The sequence below is a fragment of the Acanthochromis polyacanthus genome, chromosome 15 (genome assembly GCF_021347895.1).
Source record: "Acanthochromis polyacanthus isolate Apoly-LR-REF ecotype Palm Island chromosome 15, KAUST_Apoly_ChrSc, whole genome shotgun sequence".
NCBI classification, from domain to species: domain Eukaryota; kingdom Metazoa; phylum Chordata; class Actinopteri; family Pomacentridae; genus Acanthochromis; species Acanthochromis polyacanthus.
In genome coordinates this window covers 18258574-18273539 of record NC_067127.1, presented here as the reverse complement: position 1 = coordinate 18273539, position 14966 = coordinate 18258574, and the positions used below count along the sequence as shown (strand labels likewise).

Here is a 14966-nt window from a genome sequence, read left to right as displayed (position 1 = left end):
AGCAATGCCACCCACCATCACATCCATGCCCTTCACTGGTTTGAATGCCAGCTGACTTTATAAAGAGATGGCGTTTTGCCAGAATCTACTTTGTCCTGTTGGATAAAGACGCCAAACCAGGCATGAGGGCGACGGTGTTTGAGGTCACGATGATGAGGATTTACTGTAGGTTCCGAGGGATACTATAACCTTTCCTGGCTGCAGGATAAAACGTTCAACGAAGACGATGGTGATGAAGGATAACAGATGAAAGACGGGGTGATGACTCGGATAGTGATGATGAGGAAGACTTGGTGGTGTATATGAACTTTCATGAACCCAATACAAAAATATGAAAAAGAAAAAAAAAAGGATATTTTGTCTATGCCCGTGACTTGTAACCGCTCACAAAAAACAACTGTGAGGGTGTAGACATAAGCAAACACTCCAACACTCAGACTCGGAGTGTTGACAGACTGGCAGAGTGTAAAGGTCATGTGATAAAAAAACAAACTTCTAGAAAATCAATTCAATATAAAGGATTTTAATTCCAAGGCACTGACACCCTCAGAGATGATGAAAAGCCAGACATCTTCAAATTGCCCTGTCAATCACTGCAACCAACAAAAATGACAAAAATAAATAAGAGGGGGAATAATAGATCCAGGAGGAGTCGGACTCAACCTGGTGTCTGTGTTCACACCATAACCCCCTACTGCCCCTAACAGCAGTTGGACAAACCATATAAGCAAGCTAATAATAATGCGGAGATACCAAATCTGGACAACGCTTTCATCCAGGCAATAGTGGAGTGTGAAACATCCAAAACATTCCAGGTGCCAGCTGTATATAAGAGCATTACTCAGTCAACAACTAGAGTTTTCTTCTCATCATGAAGACAAGCACACCACACAGAGAAACACACATTCTGATAGAGGAGATCCATTGTCAGCATTTGTTATGACATCTCTCCTCAGGTATTTTTTTTTCTTTTGCAGTTTATATTCAGGGGATACAGAGGACAGAACACTTCTGTGCAGAAAATAAGTTGACAAAGCAAAGACAGCGTTACTGTACTTTCTTTGGACCACGTCGGTGCATCAAATGCAAGATGTTGACAGTTCAGAGACTCACCAATCTCTGCGTCTTCATAGATGAGAAGATAGGTCGTGAAGAAGTAGTTCAGGAAACGTGGAGGCTGGTTGGAGCCTGCAACCAAGAGAAAAGGACGTAATTCACATTTTATCCTGAAACTATCTATTGTGGTTTGTCTTTTTATCTTGTTAAAGGCAATATATATATATATATATATATATATATACATATGTCTCTTAATAATGCTGCTGATACTGAAAGCTTTTGTAGGTGTTGCTCCTCCTCTTGCTGTCTCCTATAAATTCCCTCTCTATAAGCCTAAACTGTATTTTCAATTACTTTTTGAGGGAGATGTTTTTTCCTGCCAGGTTACATTGTAAATCAACATATCTTATTTTATTACTTTGCTGTCACTCCTTTTCAGCCATTTTTAGCGGGACTCATTACTCTGGTTACCCAGAAAATGGAGGAGAAGCTTTAAAAATGCAATGAAAACTAGAATGTAACCTAAGTCGAGCCATTTTCTAAAACTTAAACCTATATAGTTATGGTGTTGAAACCTAACAGTGAATGAAAACTATAAGAAAACAACAGGTGAAAATAAAACCCAAGAAAATTAAGAGTGAGGGTCATACACACGACACAAAACCCTGTCATCTGCATGAAAGTCTCGTTGTTGACTCATGCTGCCATTCTGCTTATTTGGATTTTGCGGCTTCTTTAAATTGGAAGCCTTTTCCACAACATCACAGTCCTACCTTTTGAGGAGAAAATACCTTTCTTTCAAAACGCAAATGAGAATGCGGTTAAGTTGTATAGGAATGTCACTTCTGAGAGACAGGGTTACAATTTGTGTATAGGAATAGTTGTTTTCACCCTGCTTCACAAACAATGCATGCCTTGTTGTTCCTCAAAGAGTTGTAGGAAATATATTCGGCATATATCACTCTGTGTGGCTATGATGTGTCCATTTAATGACTTGTACTGAGGTTTGACGACAACCATAGCTGCTTTTCTAAAAAAGCAAGTTCAGTAATTTCATTGCTGTCTGTCTGTTGATGCTTGTATGTAGTGCAGCCTGTGTACCTCTGAATTTAATGCAAGTATTATAATGTAAAATGGATCAATAGCTGTGCTTTTGTATTCTTTTTTAAACTGACTAAATCCACTCTGGCTTACTCTTTAATCTCCTCTTTCCTCTGCAAGCTGGAAGGAAATAGTAAAAACTAAAGAATCAAGCAGAGCATCTTGTCCAATATACATCTTGTCACAGCAGGCAGCAATGATAGGGATCACTTTCTCCCCCTGAAGGGAAGTTTCTGAAGTTGTCCACCATTTGCTAAAACATTCTGCAGTTCCCCCAGGATTATTGTTATTGTACAGCAGCCTGTTACCTGTTTGCCATTTTGTATGCTGGTCTCTTTTACCGTTCTTCCATTCGGCAAATGTTTCCCTTGTTCCTGCTCTTCTACCCAGTTTAGATTTTTTATCACGTTTTACTGCTGCATGTGTATGTCAGACAACAGAGAGAGAAACACATAACCTTCACCGACACTGGAAGAATTTTTAAGGCTAAATTGTTAGCACATCATATTGATTTCTCTGTATAGGGGGGAATGCGCTTCGACTACAACAACACACATTTAAAGGGGTCTGTTAAGGGGTTAATAGTTTTCCGTGTTTGGGCAGGATTCTTTGGTGTCAGAAGGCAGTGCGATACAAGCAGTTTTTTGGGGGAGGAAGATCAGGGAACAAAGCTGATGGTCTTTGATCAGCTGAGCTGGGCGGCAGACCACACAGACACTGAAGCGAGAGAAAGGAAAGTCAGCCCGTTTGAAGTGAGAGTGTTTGATAGAGTGAATCAGTGCTTTGAAAGTAGAAGCTTTCCGTTCAGTCATGTGTCCGTCTGTGCGGAAGAAGATGCTCAGCTCTGGCCCATAAGTGCCAAGAATGTAGAGCGTGTTTGACAGGATGGAAGGTGGTGAGGAGGACGGCTAATAAGCTCCTGTCCATACCTGCGGCTTAATTACAGCGATGCACCGCGTCTGGCTTGGGTAGTGGAATGCAGATAGATTACAGCTACAAAATAATCATAGCGATGATCATCAGTCCAATTTGCTGGATCAGGGAGGTAACACTCAAGAGGAGCACAAGGTCAGTGTGCCAATGGATTAGTTTTAAAAAGCAATAGAGAGAGAGCAGAGAGGAAGAGAGGAGTAGTAACACCGAAAGAAAATACAGGGTGTGAGGCGAGAGTGAGAGGTGAGATGCTGGAGGACTCCAGAGAAAGAAAGCCTTGATAAACTCATTGTGGCTGATGGAAAGAGGTTGTGGCATTCACTTAATAACTTTCGCCGCTGCTTCGGCGCTGTGTGTGATTGGAGGCGTCTCCTGCCTGTCAGTGGGAGACAGTTACCGTGACTTTCCACAACATCGAAGCTCTCTCTTAATATATACACGTCTCTCTCAAGCCCTCATAGAGACATATTCAGCAAAGAGGTAAATATTCCTAAGCATATCTTAGAGCTGAACAATTTGAGAAATAATGGAAAGGTGGAGAGCAGAGACTGAGGTAACAGCAGTGAGAAAAATAATAAATATTAATAGACTATGAAAAGAAAGGTGTACATGTCAAGAAAAGGCAGTTAATAAAGATGTGAGAAGGAATTAAGAGAAGTACTGTAAAATTCCTCAATATCCTGCCATCAAATCTTAGTTTGTCTTCCTCCAGCCTGAAGCATTTTCATATTTCACCATGTCACTGATAAAGACACTCGAACCATATTTATTCATAATCCTTTATTTGACTAATAATGGTAGATTTATTGCTAAATGTTGATGGCCCATATATTTTTAAAGCTTCTTTCCTTTGTTCTGAAAAGTGTGACTGACTGAACCCATTTCTTTTTAATTATTCTGCTTCAAATTCACACTCTTCTACATATTCACAAAAACAGCTGCCAAGTAAATTCTCTACTTCTTGCCACGGAGACGACACAGTGGCGTAAACAGAATTGAAATGCATGCACCATACCAAGAATTTATGGTCACTGTCTGAACTATGCAGCAGAAATACCTTACTCTCATAATCCCCGCTCAAAATACAAGTGTAGTTTTTGTAGAGTTGCACAAATTCTTTCTTTACAGTCGGGAGTACTCACCTTCACAGACAGAGTGGAGAATGAGGAAGGGAAGGAGGAGCTTGGCAACCGTCATCCTGCCGCCTAAACCCACACTCCACGACATCGCCTGCACCTGATAACAAAACACGTACAAACACGGAGTACAATTATTTGGCTAGCTGATTACACACATTGCTGTTTCTGTCTAACCGCATAATGCCCGAACACATTTCAGCTCCTCTATGTGAGGTGATTACTGTGTAAGTGAGTAGGAGATGTGATCAGTATAATTAGGGGACTGAAAAAAAGATTCGCTCCCCACTATGCTTCAAGCAGGTGCTTTCTTGAGTAAATGTGCGAGTGTGTGTATCTGGTTGAGAGGTGGGGGTGTTGATTAAGGCAAATTCACAGCAATAGCTCATTTACAATACAGTGTACATGCTGTTTAACAGCTATAATCAAGATGATACGCTGTTAAAAAAAAATGAAACACTGACAAAATTTAAAGTTTAAAAGACGCTTTCAGTATGTGGAAAGAGCAACTTCACCGTGCCAACTATAGGAAGAAATGAATGACAAATAATTCCACTCAGCATGTGCAGAGCATAATAAAGATTTTTTTACTGTTTGTTCCTAGTCAGGATGTTTGCTTATAGGTATTTACTGTCAATTTGCTTGTAGCAAAGCCGCAAAGACACACCAATTAACTGCAAACTGCTGCATAGCTTTATCAGTGACTCTCTATCTTATACTTACAGACATTCTGATAAAAATAAACACTTAGGATTTCCCTGTGTTTGCTTTAATAAGCCTCTTCCGTGCTGACATTATCGGTTTCATGAGGCTTCCAGGAGCGAGCTCAGGGAGGACAATGTCGACTCACACGTCTTCCCCCATTCTTCCCTCTCCTCCATTTGTTTCCTCTCTTCACACTGTCATCACTTGTCCCAGCAAGGCCTCGCTGGTCGGCAAACTCATTCAGTGACAATTTAATTTTGAAGGGTTATCTTTCTAAATTCTCCTTCTCCCCGAAGCCCACTGTGCTACAGCTCATGGTGGAAAAATCACGCAGGGACGGGGGGCTGCTTGTCCTTCAGGTATCTGATGGCGAAAAAAAAGGGAGCTAAATAAACTACAGAAACCAGTGTGAGAGGCAATAAAATACAATACAAATGCCGCTTTGTGTCGCTTCCTGCTGTCCTGCTGCTGTGGCGCTGTTCAAGATATACAGCATGTGGTGGATTCAATTCAGACAAAGTAGCTAAAATTTACAGGTGAGTGGGAAAGAAACGCAAGGTAAAGAATAGGCTGTCATTGCTTATTATATAAATACGGGTCTCGTGTGTGTGTATGTGTGTGTGTATATATATTAGCTGTGCATGTGTGTCAATTTGAATAGGCACATTTGTTTTCATTTAGATTCTTGTTTCCTCAGCATTATTGCATTTCATTTTCAGTAACAATACAACCTGCACGGCTATGCCTACCTCTTTTTTTTATTTACCCCATGCCTTCCTCATTTCCTCCTCCCTCCCTTCTTTGCATACAGACATTTATTCTTCTGTCTTGCTGGGTTGTAAAGACCCGGTTCTCCCCTCCCTCACGGCCTTTCTATCTTCCTTGTCCTCCAGATACAGATACAGATGTGGTCCATTAGCAGAGAGCATTCTGTCGACTCAGAGGGAAGCTCAGATGGAAAGATGACAACAACGGCCTGAACAGATTGCACATTTCCACAACTTGTCCTTTCCCGGACAACAGTTCCTCTCCTTTGTAATATCATTTCCGACTGTCGGTATCGTAATCATACCTGAGGTAGCATAACTTGTACACCCTCGAGCACTTCACGTAGACGAATGTACTGACAGTCTGTCAATGCTAGCAGCTACAACACAGCGAGCAGCAAGACCTAAGGGCAAAATCGCAGTGTTCTCTATGTTCCTCTTTGACACTTGGTTAGGCTTCATCAGACTGAAGGAGAGCGATCAATAAAGTCCACTCGCAGTTCTGCGCAACAAAAATAAAATATCTGTACACACAGCAGTGAACAAGGTTTTTTGTAGATCTCTTGTTTTGTCCTGTTTTTTGTATTTTTTGAAAATCCCAATAGGAAAACTTTCCCCATGTTGTCTGCTTTTCTAAATAGAATCTGACCGTGCTCTATTGATTCTCTTACTAGAAACAGAAGTATATACAGAAAAAAAACAGGACATCACTGTAAAAATTATCACTGTGAGAGCAAAGCTAATGCTTTGCTACCAAAAGTGGTTGCATACGGTTATTTTTCATTTCTCCGTTTTTGCATATAATGTAGGGGGGGGGGGGTTTATATCTACTTTGTTGTGTTCAAGTCATCTATTTGCCCATTAGATGCACACACACACATGCACAAATACACACATACAGACACACCTTCTCCTCACTAATCCTTCCCTCGAATGCAAAGGGACATTTCTGAGGTGACGAAGGGGCGAATGTGAGTGATGGATACTGGTTGAGACCGACAGTTGGTTTCAGAGAGATAAAGCAGCTAAGGAGCGGTGCCACAACAACATCATAGAGCTCTATGTTCTCACCAGGATGCAGAAGGATTCAATATTAAACCTGCTCACAAAAAAAAGCCTTCCCACAAAGTTTCAGCTGCTCGGTACACTGGAAAGAGGACCAGGCGGTCACAGTGACCTACCTGCCTTTGTCTTGTCTGTATGCATAACCTAGATTGTTCGTATTACTCTGAGCTCCTGTCACAGCCTGCCTGAGGCATAAGCAAAGTAAGCAGCTGTTAAGCACTGCTCTGAGCATATTACAAACTTGATGGTTAGTGATAATAATGTGGATGGTAACTTTCACATAACCGATGCACTTTGCTGCTTTATTATTTGTATTCAGACATAAACATGATTTAAAAAAATGAAAACTGTACCTGATCTCATCTCATCAAGCTGTACCAGGTTAATTTACTAAGCCTTTCTTTTCATCTTCTTTTGCACACTTGTAATCAGAAAGTGAATTTTAAGACATCAGGTTGTTTTTCTAAGACGAAAAGATCAATTCATTAAAATGACAAATAGTAATTTTACGATTTAAGCCTGAGTATTTTTGAAATAATAGACCTATAAAGAACATAGATCATAACCCTGTCTCTAGGAATTTAGATTTCTTTAAAACTAAACTTCATTCTCACTTCCATTTTAAAAGAACTGGAGGTTTTCTTGCTGAAAAGTAAGAGTGTAATGTATAAGGAAAGGCTTGTAGTCTGATGAAGCCACAAAGGCTGTGAAAGGAGGCAGCACAAGAGGAGGACTGAGGCTTAAGTCAGCAACAGGACTCTTAACTGAGGAGACAAGGGTCATTCTTAGACTTGAGTTTTGTTTTCACTTGTTTTTTTTTCTTGCAAAATGTGGTCAGGTTTAAGAAAATACAGTTTCGGTTAATAAACCACCCTTAAACTCCCCCCAACAAATACATGATTGGTTCACTGCAAAGAAGTGACAGTAATCACATAACTAGTGATATTCGAAAGACATTCTGATTTGAAATGCATTTGTGATACATCATACATTTTCTGACAGAGAATACATTCCTTCAAAATGTAATTTAGAATTCTGCTTAGGTGTATATGGGAAAATCATTTTTGGGAGACAGGGCTGCAGATGCAGATAAATTTGGTTGTATTTGCCCAAGTTTTGAGATTTTCTCAGCACAGTATTCTGTCAGCATCTCAATTCAATTGTGGCAAACTGAATTTAATTCACGGTGCTCAGTGCATCAAAATTGCAGTGTATCTGGATAACCTGATGGATGAATGCTTAGGGTGCACACCACATCGACAAAAATGCCCTGAGCAGCAAAGTTTCCAGTTCAACTTCCAGCCAGCAGAACTCCTACTGTATGTCATTCATCTTCATCCCCACATTTCCTGTCTAAAGACACTGTCACTACCCAATAAAGGCCCTACAGAAAGATAGAGAAAGTGTTCACAAGGAGCTACTGCATACTGAACATTAAAGGAGACCACATTGTCCACATCAATTTGAGGATTACCTGAAGTAGAACTTTATTAAAGACTTTATTTCTGGAGGGACACTTTGCTACTGAGTTTCTTAAATGTCACTTCTCAATATTTTGAGCACCAGGAGTCCATTTAACTTTGCTGTCTTGGGGTGTGCCGTAGAAACTACAGTTATGTGTCAGAATCTCAGCAAATCAAACTATTTGAATGGTAAGATACCCTGAGGGTAAGTTGAAAAACACGTTTGTGACAAAGCTGAGGTGAATGTCTTAAGGCCTAACACATCAATTTGTTGTTGTTAAGCATAAACACGCTCCTAATTCCACTATTGTTGTAGTTTTGTACCACTTGAAATAACATCATTGAACATGGTAAAGTAATTAGTTGCTTTTTCAGTTTTTACATGGGGGACTCGGGCTATTGTGCTACCATACAATTTGCAGCTTATGGTGCATACAGTATGTACCGCTGCAATCACTTCACTAACAATGCGGTCGGGGGGGGGGCAATCAAACTCTAGCTCAAGCTCCCTACGCTTCAACACTCGGAAATTAAAACCAGTTCTTCATAACAGACTTCGCATGAGCCGTACAAGATATTTCTTAGAATGTTCAAGTAACTTTTTAAATCAAACAAAAATTCTAGGATGTGTAGACCTGATCAGATCAAACATGAACATTTTATGCAGTGATACAGTTATTATAACTGAAAAGACACGCTTGATTAAACACCGATGTGCACAAAGCATCTGTAACATCTGGAAAGGTATTCTAACAATTAGGTTTTTCCAGATGTTCAGGTCCTTTTTGGAATATTCTAAATCACAATCTGCGCCTTTAAAAACTAGAATGCAATCAAGCACAGAGCAGATGAATGAAGTGCAATGAAATCAGGGCGTCCAGGTGGGGATGGGGCAATTAAACAGCAGAGGACAGGGCTAAGCAGGGGGTGGTCCTCAGTGCAAGCTGGGCCCTGCTGCAGCACTGTCCCACTCCACTGGCTATACTGTCACCATCTATCAATCCTTTACTCCTTCCTCAGCTCCCCACACACACTCCATCAGAGTCACTGCTCATCTTCTGTTCAACCCCTCTATTTTATACATCTTGTACCAGTCTCTCACTCTCCCCTGAGTTTGCCATGTTATGCCTGTTTTTGCTTGTTTTTCACTTTTTAGTCATCTCTCTCGTTTTTTTTTCGTCCTTTAATTTCCTTGGTCTTATCTACATTGGCTCATGTCTCTTCTTTTATGGTTCACCACCCAACTTGGCTTGTCTAATTATATATGTATTCTGCAGTCATTTCAGGCAGTTTTTCTTTATGCTGTGTTTTGGCAGAAGTCTCCTGTATCCTGATGTGAAATGTCAAAACAGCTTATATCTGTTTTTCATGGAAGACGTCTTTGTTGTGCAATTATGTTCCAAGTAGCATTAAAATGAACATCTTATCTATCTCAGATGTTGTTTCTAATGGTAGGATAACCCAGGACTGCTCTTGAGATTTTTTTTTTGGTTCTGGTTACAAGAGTAATCATTCAACCACTAATAATAGGTAATGAGTTTCTCACAGTTATGCTGAAGGCATTTAAAAATCAAATGCAAGGTTTACACCTAGCCTCGAGATTTAAAAGACAAACTATTTTAAGGCCAACAGGGACTTTAAGTAACACATGCAGCTCCCACTGGGCAAAGTTTATGGTGGCTGAGATCCAGGTCTGTGTAATGAGTTGTGGCCCTACAGCTTATCTGACAGTAATATGTGATTAAGGCAGTGTGAAGTGAAGAGTAATATTTGGACATAGTGTGCTCTATCCAAAGAGGTCTGCCTGCCCACATGGCTGCCTCGCCTAGCTTACAGCACTCAATATTATTGATTACATGGCAATTGTGTCTGACTGGCTTTAACCTCATAGGCACCCTTCTCTATAGGGAGCGGTGGGCCTCAGCTGGCAGCCAAATCTGGATTATCACAGCAAATCAATAAGAGATTTCTGCCCGGCCTCAATCCTCATAAAAAAGCCATCACTCATTAGCACAGTGATCACAGACAGATTAGCAGACATTTGGCTTTGTCAGGGAGAAGGGAGGGACGGTGCTGCTCTGATGAGCTGAGTAATGTCTTCCTTCCCACCCTCCTGATCTCTTCATCTCCAACATGACAAGACTTTCTGAAAGCCTTACTCAGCAAACCTCACTCACATGACAAGAGTGCAGTGTAAACAGGATGGCATTTGGATTGCAGAGCATGCAATGCTCTGTGGGTTGAAATGTAAATCAAACTGGCACAGATTCTGAGTGAACTGCTGATCGGGTCATAAATGAATCTACGAGTGTCAATATTCAACTTTCTATGCAAATTATTCCAACATCGTTGGGAAAGAAATTTAAAGCAACAATAAAAGAACATTATCTCCTCAATAACAACACATGGGAATCACACTAGGTAGGACATTTGATACGCAACAAATCAGATACGTGGCACATGTATAATTATGCTCCTTCATAAAACACCAGTTGAGAATTACTTCCAAAGCAGTGATCAAAGCACAGTGTTCAAAGAGCCACACAAGTAGACCACCTTTTTTCCCACATGATTTTTCAATCCTACCCCCAAATCAGTCCAAAAACATGTGGAAAACATGACATGAACAACTTCCATCTCAGCGGAATCGAAGCAGGTCCCTGCTGATCGGCCTCTTCAGAAAGCAGCTGGACGGAGGCCTCCCTTCAATAAAAGATCACTAACTCCCCACCAGGCAAACAGAGGATAGGAGGGGTGTAGGACACATGCCAAGACAACACTGTTCTTTCACGGGAGATGTTGCCTGTATCTTCTTTGATCCTGTATGGACTGACAGCAGTGCTTTGCAAACCACTGTGGGAGGGAGGGAGCAGCTTACACAGAACCTGAGGAGACAGTAATTATCCAGAACGGGATGAGAGCACCGCGAGGTGCCGCATTACAGCACCAGGTCACAAAATGCTTGAGCATGCACAACTCATACACACCCTGTCCTGTGTTGACCAATCCCATGATATGTGTGTTTGAGTGACAGAGGTGGGAGTTCATTAGCGTTCATTGGAGGTAAAGAGTAGACACCTGCTGATAGGCCACACACCGAGACGCAGCAGGATAAGACGGTGTGCTGCATTTGTCGAATGAATGCTGAGGAGGAGACAGGAGTCTGGAGCAACAGGAGTGGTAGAAACTGATTAAAGCCTCATGGTGCAGTGATGAAGTTAATATGTTGATGACTCTATCCTCAAGAAAAGTGAGATACTGTACTCAAATTAAGCTCTGCCCTCAGTACGCTCAGGTAACACAAGGCAACAGTAACAGTTAGGAGTCATTTATTATTCATCTGTATAAATTAATCTGACAAATTCTTATTTCAACACATTTTAATAGAGTACCGACATCATCAGTCATTTGGGCCATACAGATCAAATTATCTCCCTCCCTTTCACTCCACACGTTAAAATGATTGCTTGCACAAAAATTTTAAAACTTGCAAATATTTATTATGAAATCTCATCTTCAGGGCAGATAATTTTATGAAGATGCAATAAGTGATCATATTTATTTGCTGTTGTGATGTTCCTGCTACATTTCAGCTGATTTTGAAACTGCTCACGTCCTCCTCACCAGTGGCCGTTTGTATCATGTGTGAAGCTCTCTTCAGACATGGGATGCATAACATCGCTGCTTCATTAATCTGTTAAAGTGACGGCATCAGTCACTTTTACATGACTGTTCCTCAAAGCTTCATTCAGGCATACCCACTGCAGTGACATAGAGCCACGGTACGTTCATGATATTAGTAACACCCACGAGACTGGACAATATATCAAGTAATGTTTAATACAGAATAATGCACTAATAAACCAAAGACTAAATCTGAACTAATAGCAGCTTGTCAAACTGCCAAAACAACTAACAGTCGAGTGCATTATTATTTCCTAAACACTGAAAGTTCTCTCAGTCACTGATGATAATCTAACTGCTAGTTTACCAACAGTAAAATAAAACATGATAGAGTTTAATGCCACTCTCGATTTGGAGACACTTGGATCCTTCCGGAAACAGCTGGAAGCAACAAATTCAACTTCAACTCCTGTTAACAGTCTGTCAAAACCCACATTAAATTTAATACTGGTGCCTCAGTAATCTGACCTGTTACTGTTTTCCTTGCTGTTGCTTCCTTGAGCTTTCTAAACATTTCAGATTGCTGCATATGCGTGTTTTTATAGCAAAGTGAATCACAGCGGTGTTTTGTGATTTCAGCAGCAAAATCCGTCTTTGTCATTCTCTGTGATGTTCTTGGGCCAATATTGGTGCTGAAATGTAGAAAAACCTTTCTTCAAAAGGCGTCACGCAACACCAAGTATGACACATGCTGTTGCAGAGTTTACAGAAAAGAGACAAGAAGTCCACAATTACAGATGGCATCAGATTAACAGAAAGAAAAGTCATGTCTGAAAGGGGCTTTTACCTTATTTGTTATATTTCATCACACATGTAGAGAGAGGCGACTTTAATCACTGCTCACCTCCATTCTGTGTTTTTTCCTGATCAATCCAAGATCACGACTGAACAGGTGAGCAACTTTGTACGGTTCTACTGTGCAAGAATTTTGCAAAAAAGAAACTGTGATGAGTGTGTTTCGGAAAGAAAGCGTTTTAGATTCATTTGCTAAGAGAACTGACAACAGATTACTGCAGCTATAATCATTACAATGAAAACAAAACATGAAATGATGCAGGCACAACTCAGAAATGGACTTATGTGAAGAAAAACATCACAGCCAGTTGTCTCATAAGATAGGAGATTCAAAAATCACAGATGTGCTGCAAAAAAGTGTGTTGGAACCAAACAGCCATGTCTGCAGCTGCCACCTCCTTTTTCGCTGAGTGCAGGATGACAAAACAATTTCTGATTTTAGGCTTTTTGGGGACAAAGTGTGATGGGAACATAATGACACACTTCTTGACTTTTTCCTCTCATTCATGTAGCGATAAAAAAAAAAAAGGGCACTGATCAATATGCTGCCATGCCCCTCTCGTTCCCTACTGTACTCCTTTTCTACTGAATCACAATGTTTTTATCTTCCCTCCTCTTCTCCTTGTAGACAGCCTATAACATTTTTATGAGACAATGAGATGTACTGTTACTGACATTCCCTTAGTTTATCCTGCAATCACAGCATTAGCACACTATTCATCTCAATACACAGTATGCTGGCCTCAATTCTCCACTAACCTGTGTTTTTTTCTCTCCTTCTCACTCAAATGCTATAACACTAAGCAAATTCACATCCTCCCTAATGTGAAGTGATTGCTTCCTTCCCAAATTTTGACGTCGGCCTTAAAATGCGTCTTTCTTCGGCAGGCGTTCTTTTCACTTGGCCATTATTCGCTGCAATGAGCTCGGTAAAGCTGTCCCAGCAGAAGCCTGCGTGTATATCAGACAACATAAACACAGACAGCTGTGTCAGAGGGCAGCCGATAGCCTGTAGAGACTCATTCATCTCCCTTTGTCTCTCTCTTTGTTAGGATACAGTCATGCTCCTCTGCCAGCAGCTGTCTATTCTGGTTGAAAGATCAAAACACACCATTTAGTATCTCCTCTCCAGCACAGATGACCTTTGCATCTCAACACTTCACCTCTCTCCCCATTCAGCCCTGCCTCCTATCTTCTCATCCTCACCCTCATTGTCTCTCCTCCCGCTCTGTCTTTCTCCACGCCGTTTCATCCCCACTTCAGGGCAGCGTTCCAGGCGTAAATACCAGCGACGAGGATTTGTCACACAACAGAGCTGCCATTAAATTGCTGTTTTGTTTGTTTTACATGACATGGTTTATTTCCAGGGGAGAATGTATTTCGATATGGTAAACGCTACTGGCTTAGATATGAATCCCCAACGTTTTCACTGTGAGAAATTAAAAAGCTTCAATCCATTCCTTCAGGAAATTTCAATTTCTAAATGCCTTCATAATGGCTTCACACTAACACAATAATGAATCAATACGGGGATACAGGGATTAGTAGCTATAGACTACAACGGGATTACAGTGGACGGTTGCGTTTACTACCATCTATTTAAGCCGTCATCTTCTCTAAAAAGACGGCGTTAATGATCGGATCCAATGTGAGACTTTTGAACTTCAATACAAATTTGGAGAAGAATAGCTTCTTGTTGGCATGCAAGAACTGACAGCTCACCTGTAAAACAACTGGCTGAGCAAAAATCATCTTCTCAGCCCTCCCTTCTTCTCCAGCCTGTTTTTCTTCAGTTCTGCCCCACTGCCTTGCCTGATTTAATGACCACACACACACATACACACACACACACACACAGCTGGACCAGGCGAGAGATGGGTGTAGAAATTGGAAAAGTGGGAAGCGTACAGTGATGATAATTGCAAGTACTATGTATGTTGTGTAGATAACCAAACAAAGGAGAAAAGGCAGGGAGGATTAAAGGTCCATGGGTTCTGTGCCAAAAACTGTCCTATTTACTCCACTGTACTGAACCCACAACAGTGCACACAAAATGACATGAAAAGGGCCACAGCCTAATAGTTACTCAAGAGCCTGTATAGTATAGCATAATGCTCTCACATCTGGTAATTAACGCCACACTTTTTAATCTGATTTCACAAAGATTGACTAAGATACAACAATTATGGCAACACCATAGGACACAACTTTAATTCAATTAATTCACTTTAATATCTACCCATTTCCCACAGACTTCA

General features: G+C 40.8%; 1 protein-coding gene across 1 annotated transcript in view; it reads right to left on the bottom strand.

Annotated features, from left to right (window-relative positions):
• The window catches only part of cdh23 (cadherin-related 23), a 200443-nt gene extending 185896 nt beyond the window's left edge, over window positions 1-14547 (bottom strand). The window contains 3 exon segments of the mRNA XM_051959826.1: window positions 1114-1188; window positions 4236-4329; window positions 14431-14547. Coding sequence (XP_051815786.1) covers window positions 1114-1188; window positions 4236-4329; window positions 14431-14460 — 199 coding nt within the window. The 5' untranslated portion in view covers window positions 14461-14547.
• Between the last annotated feature and the right edge of the window lie 419 nt (window positions 14548-14966).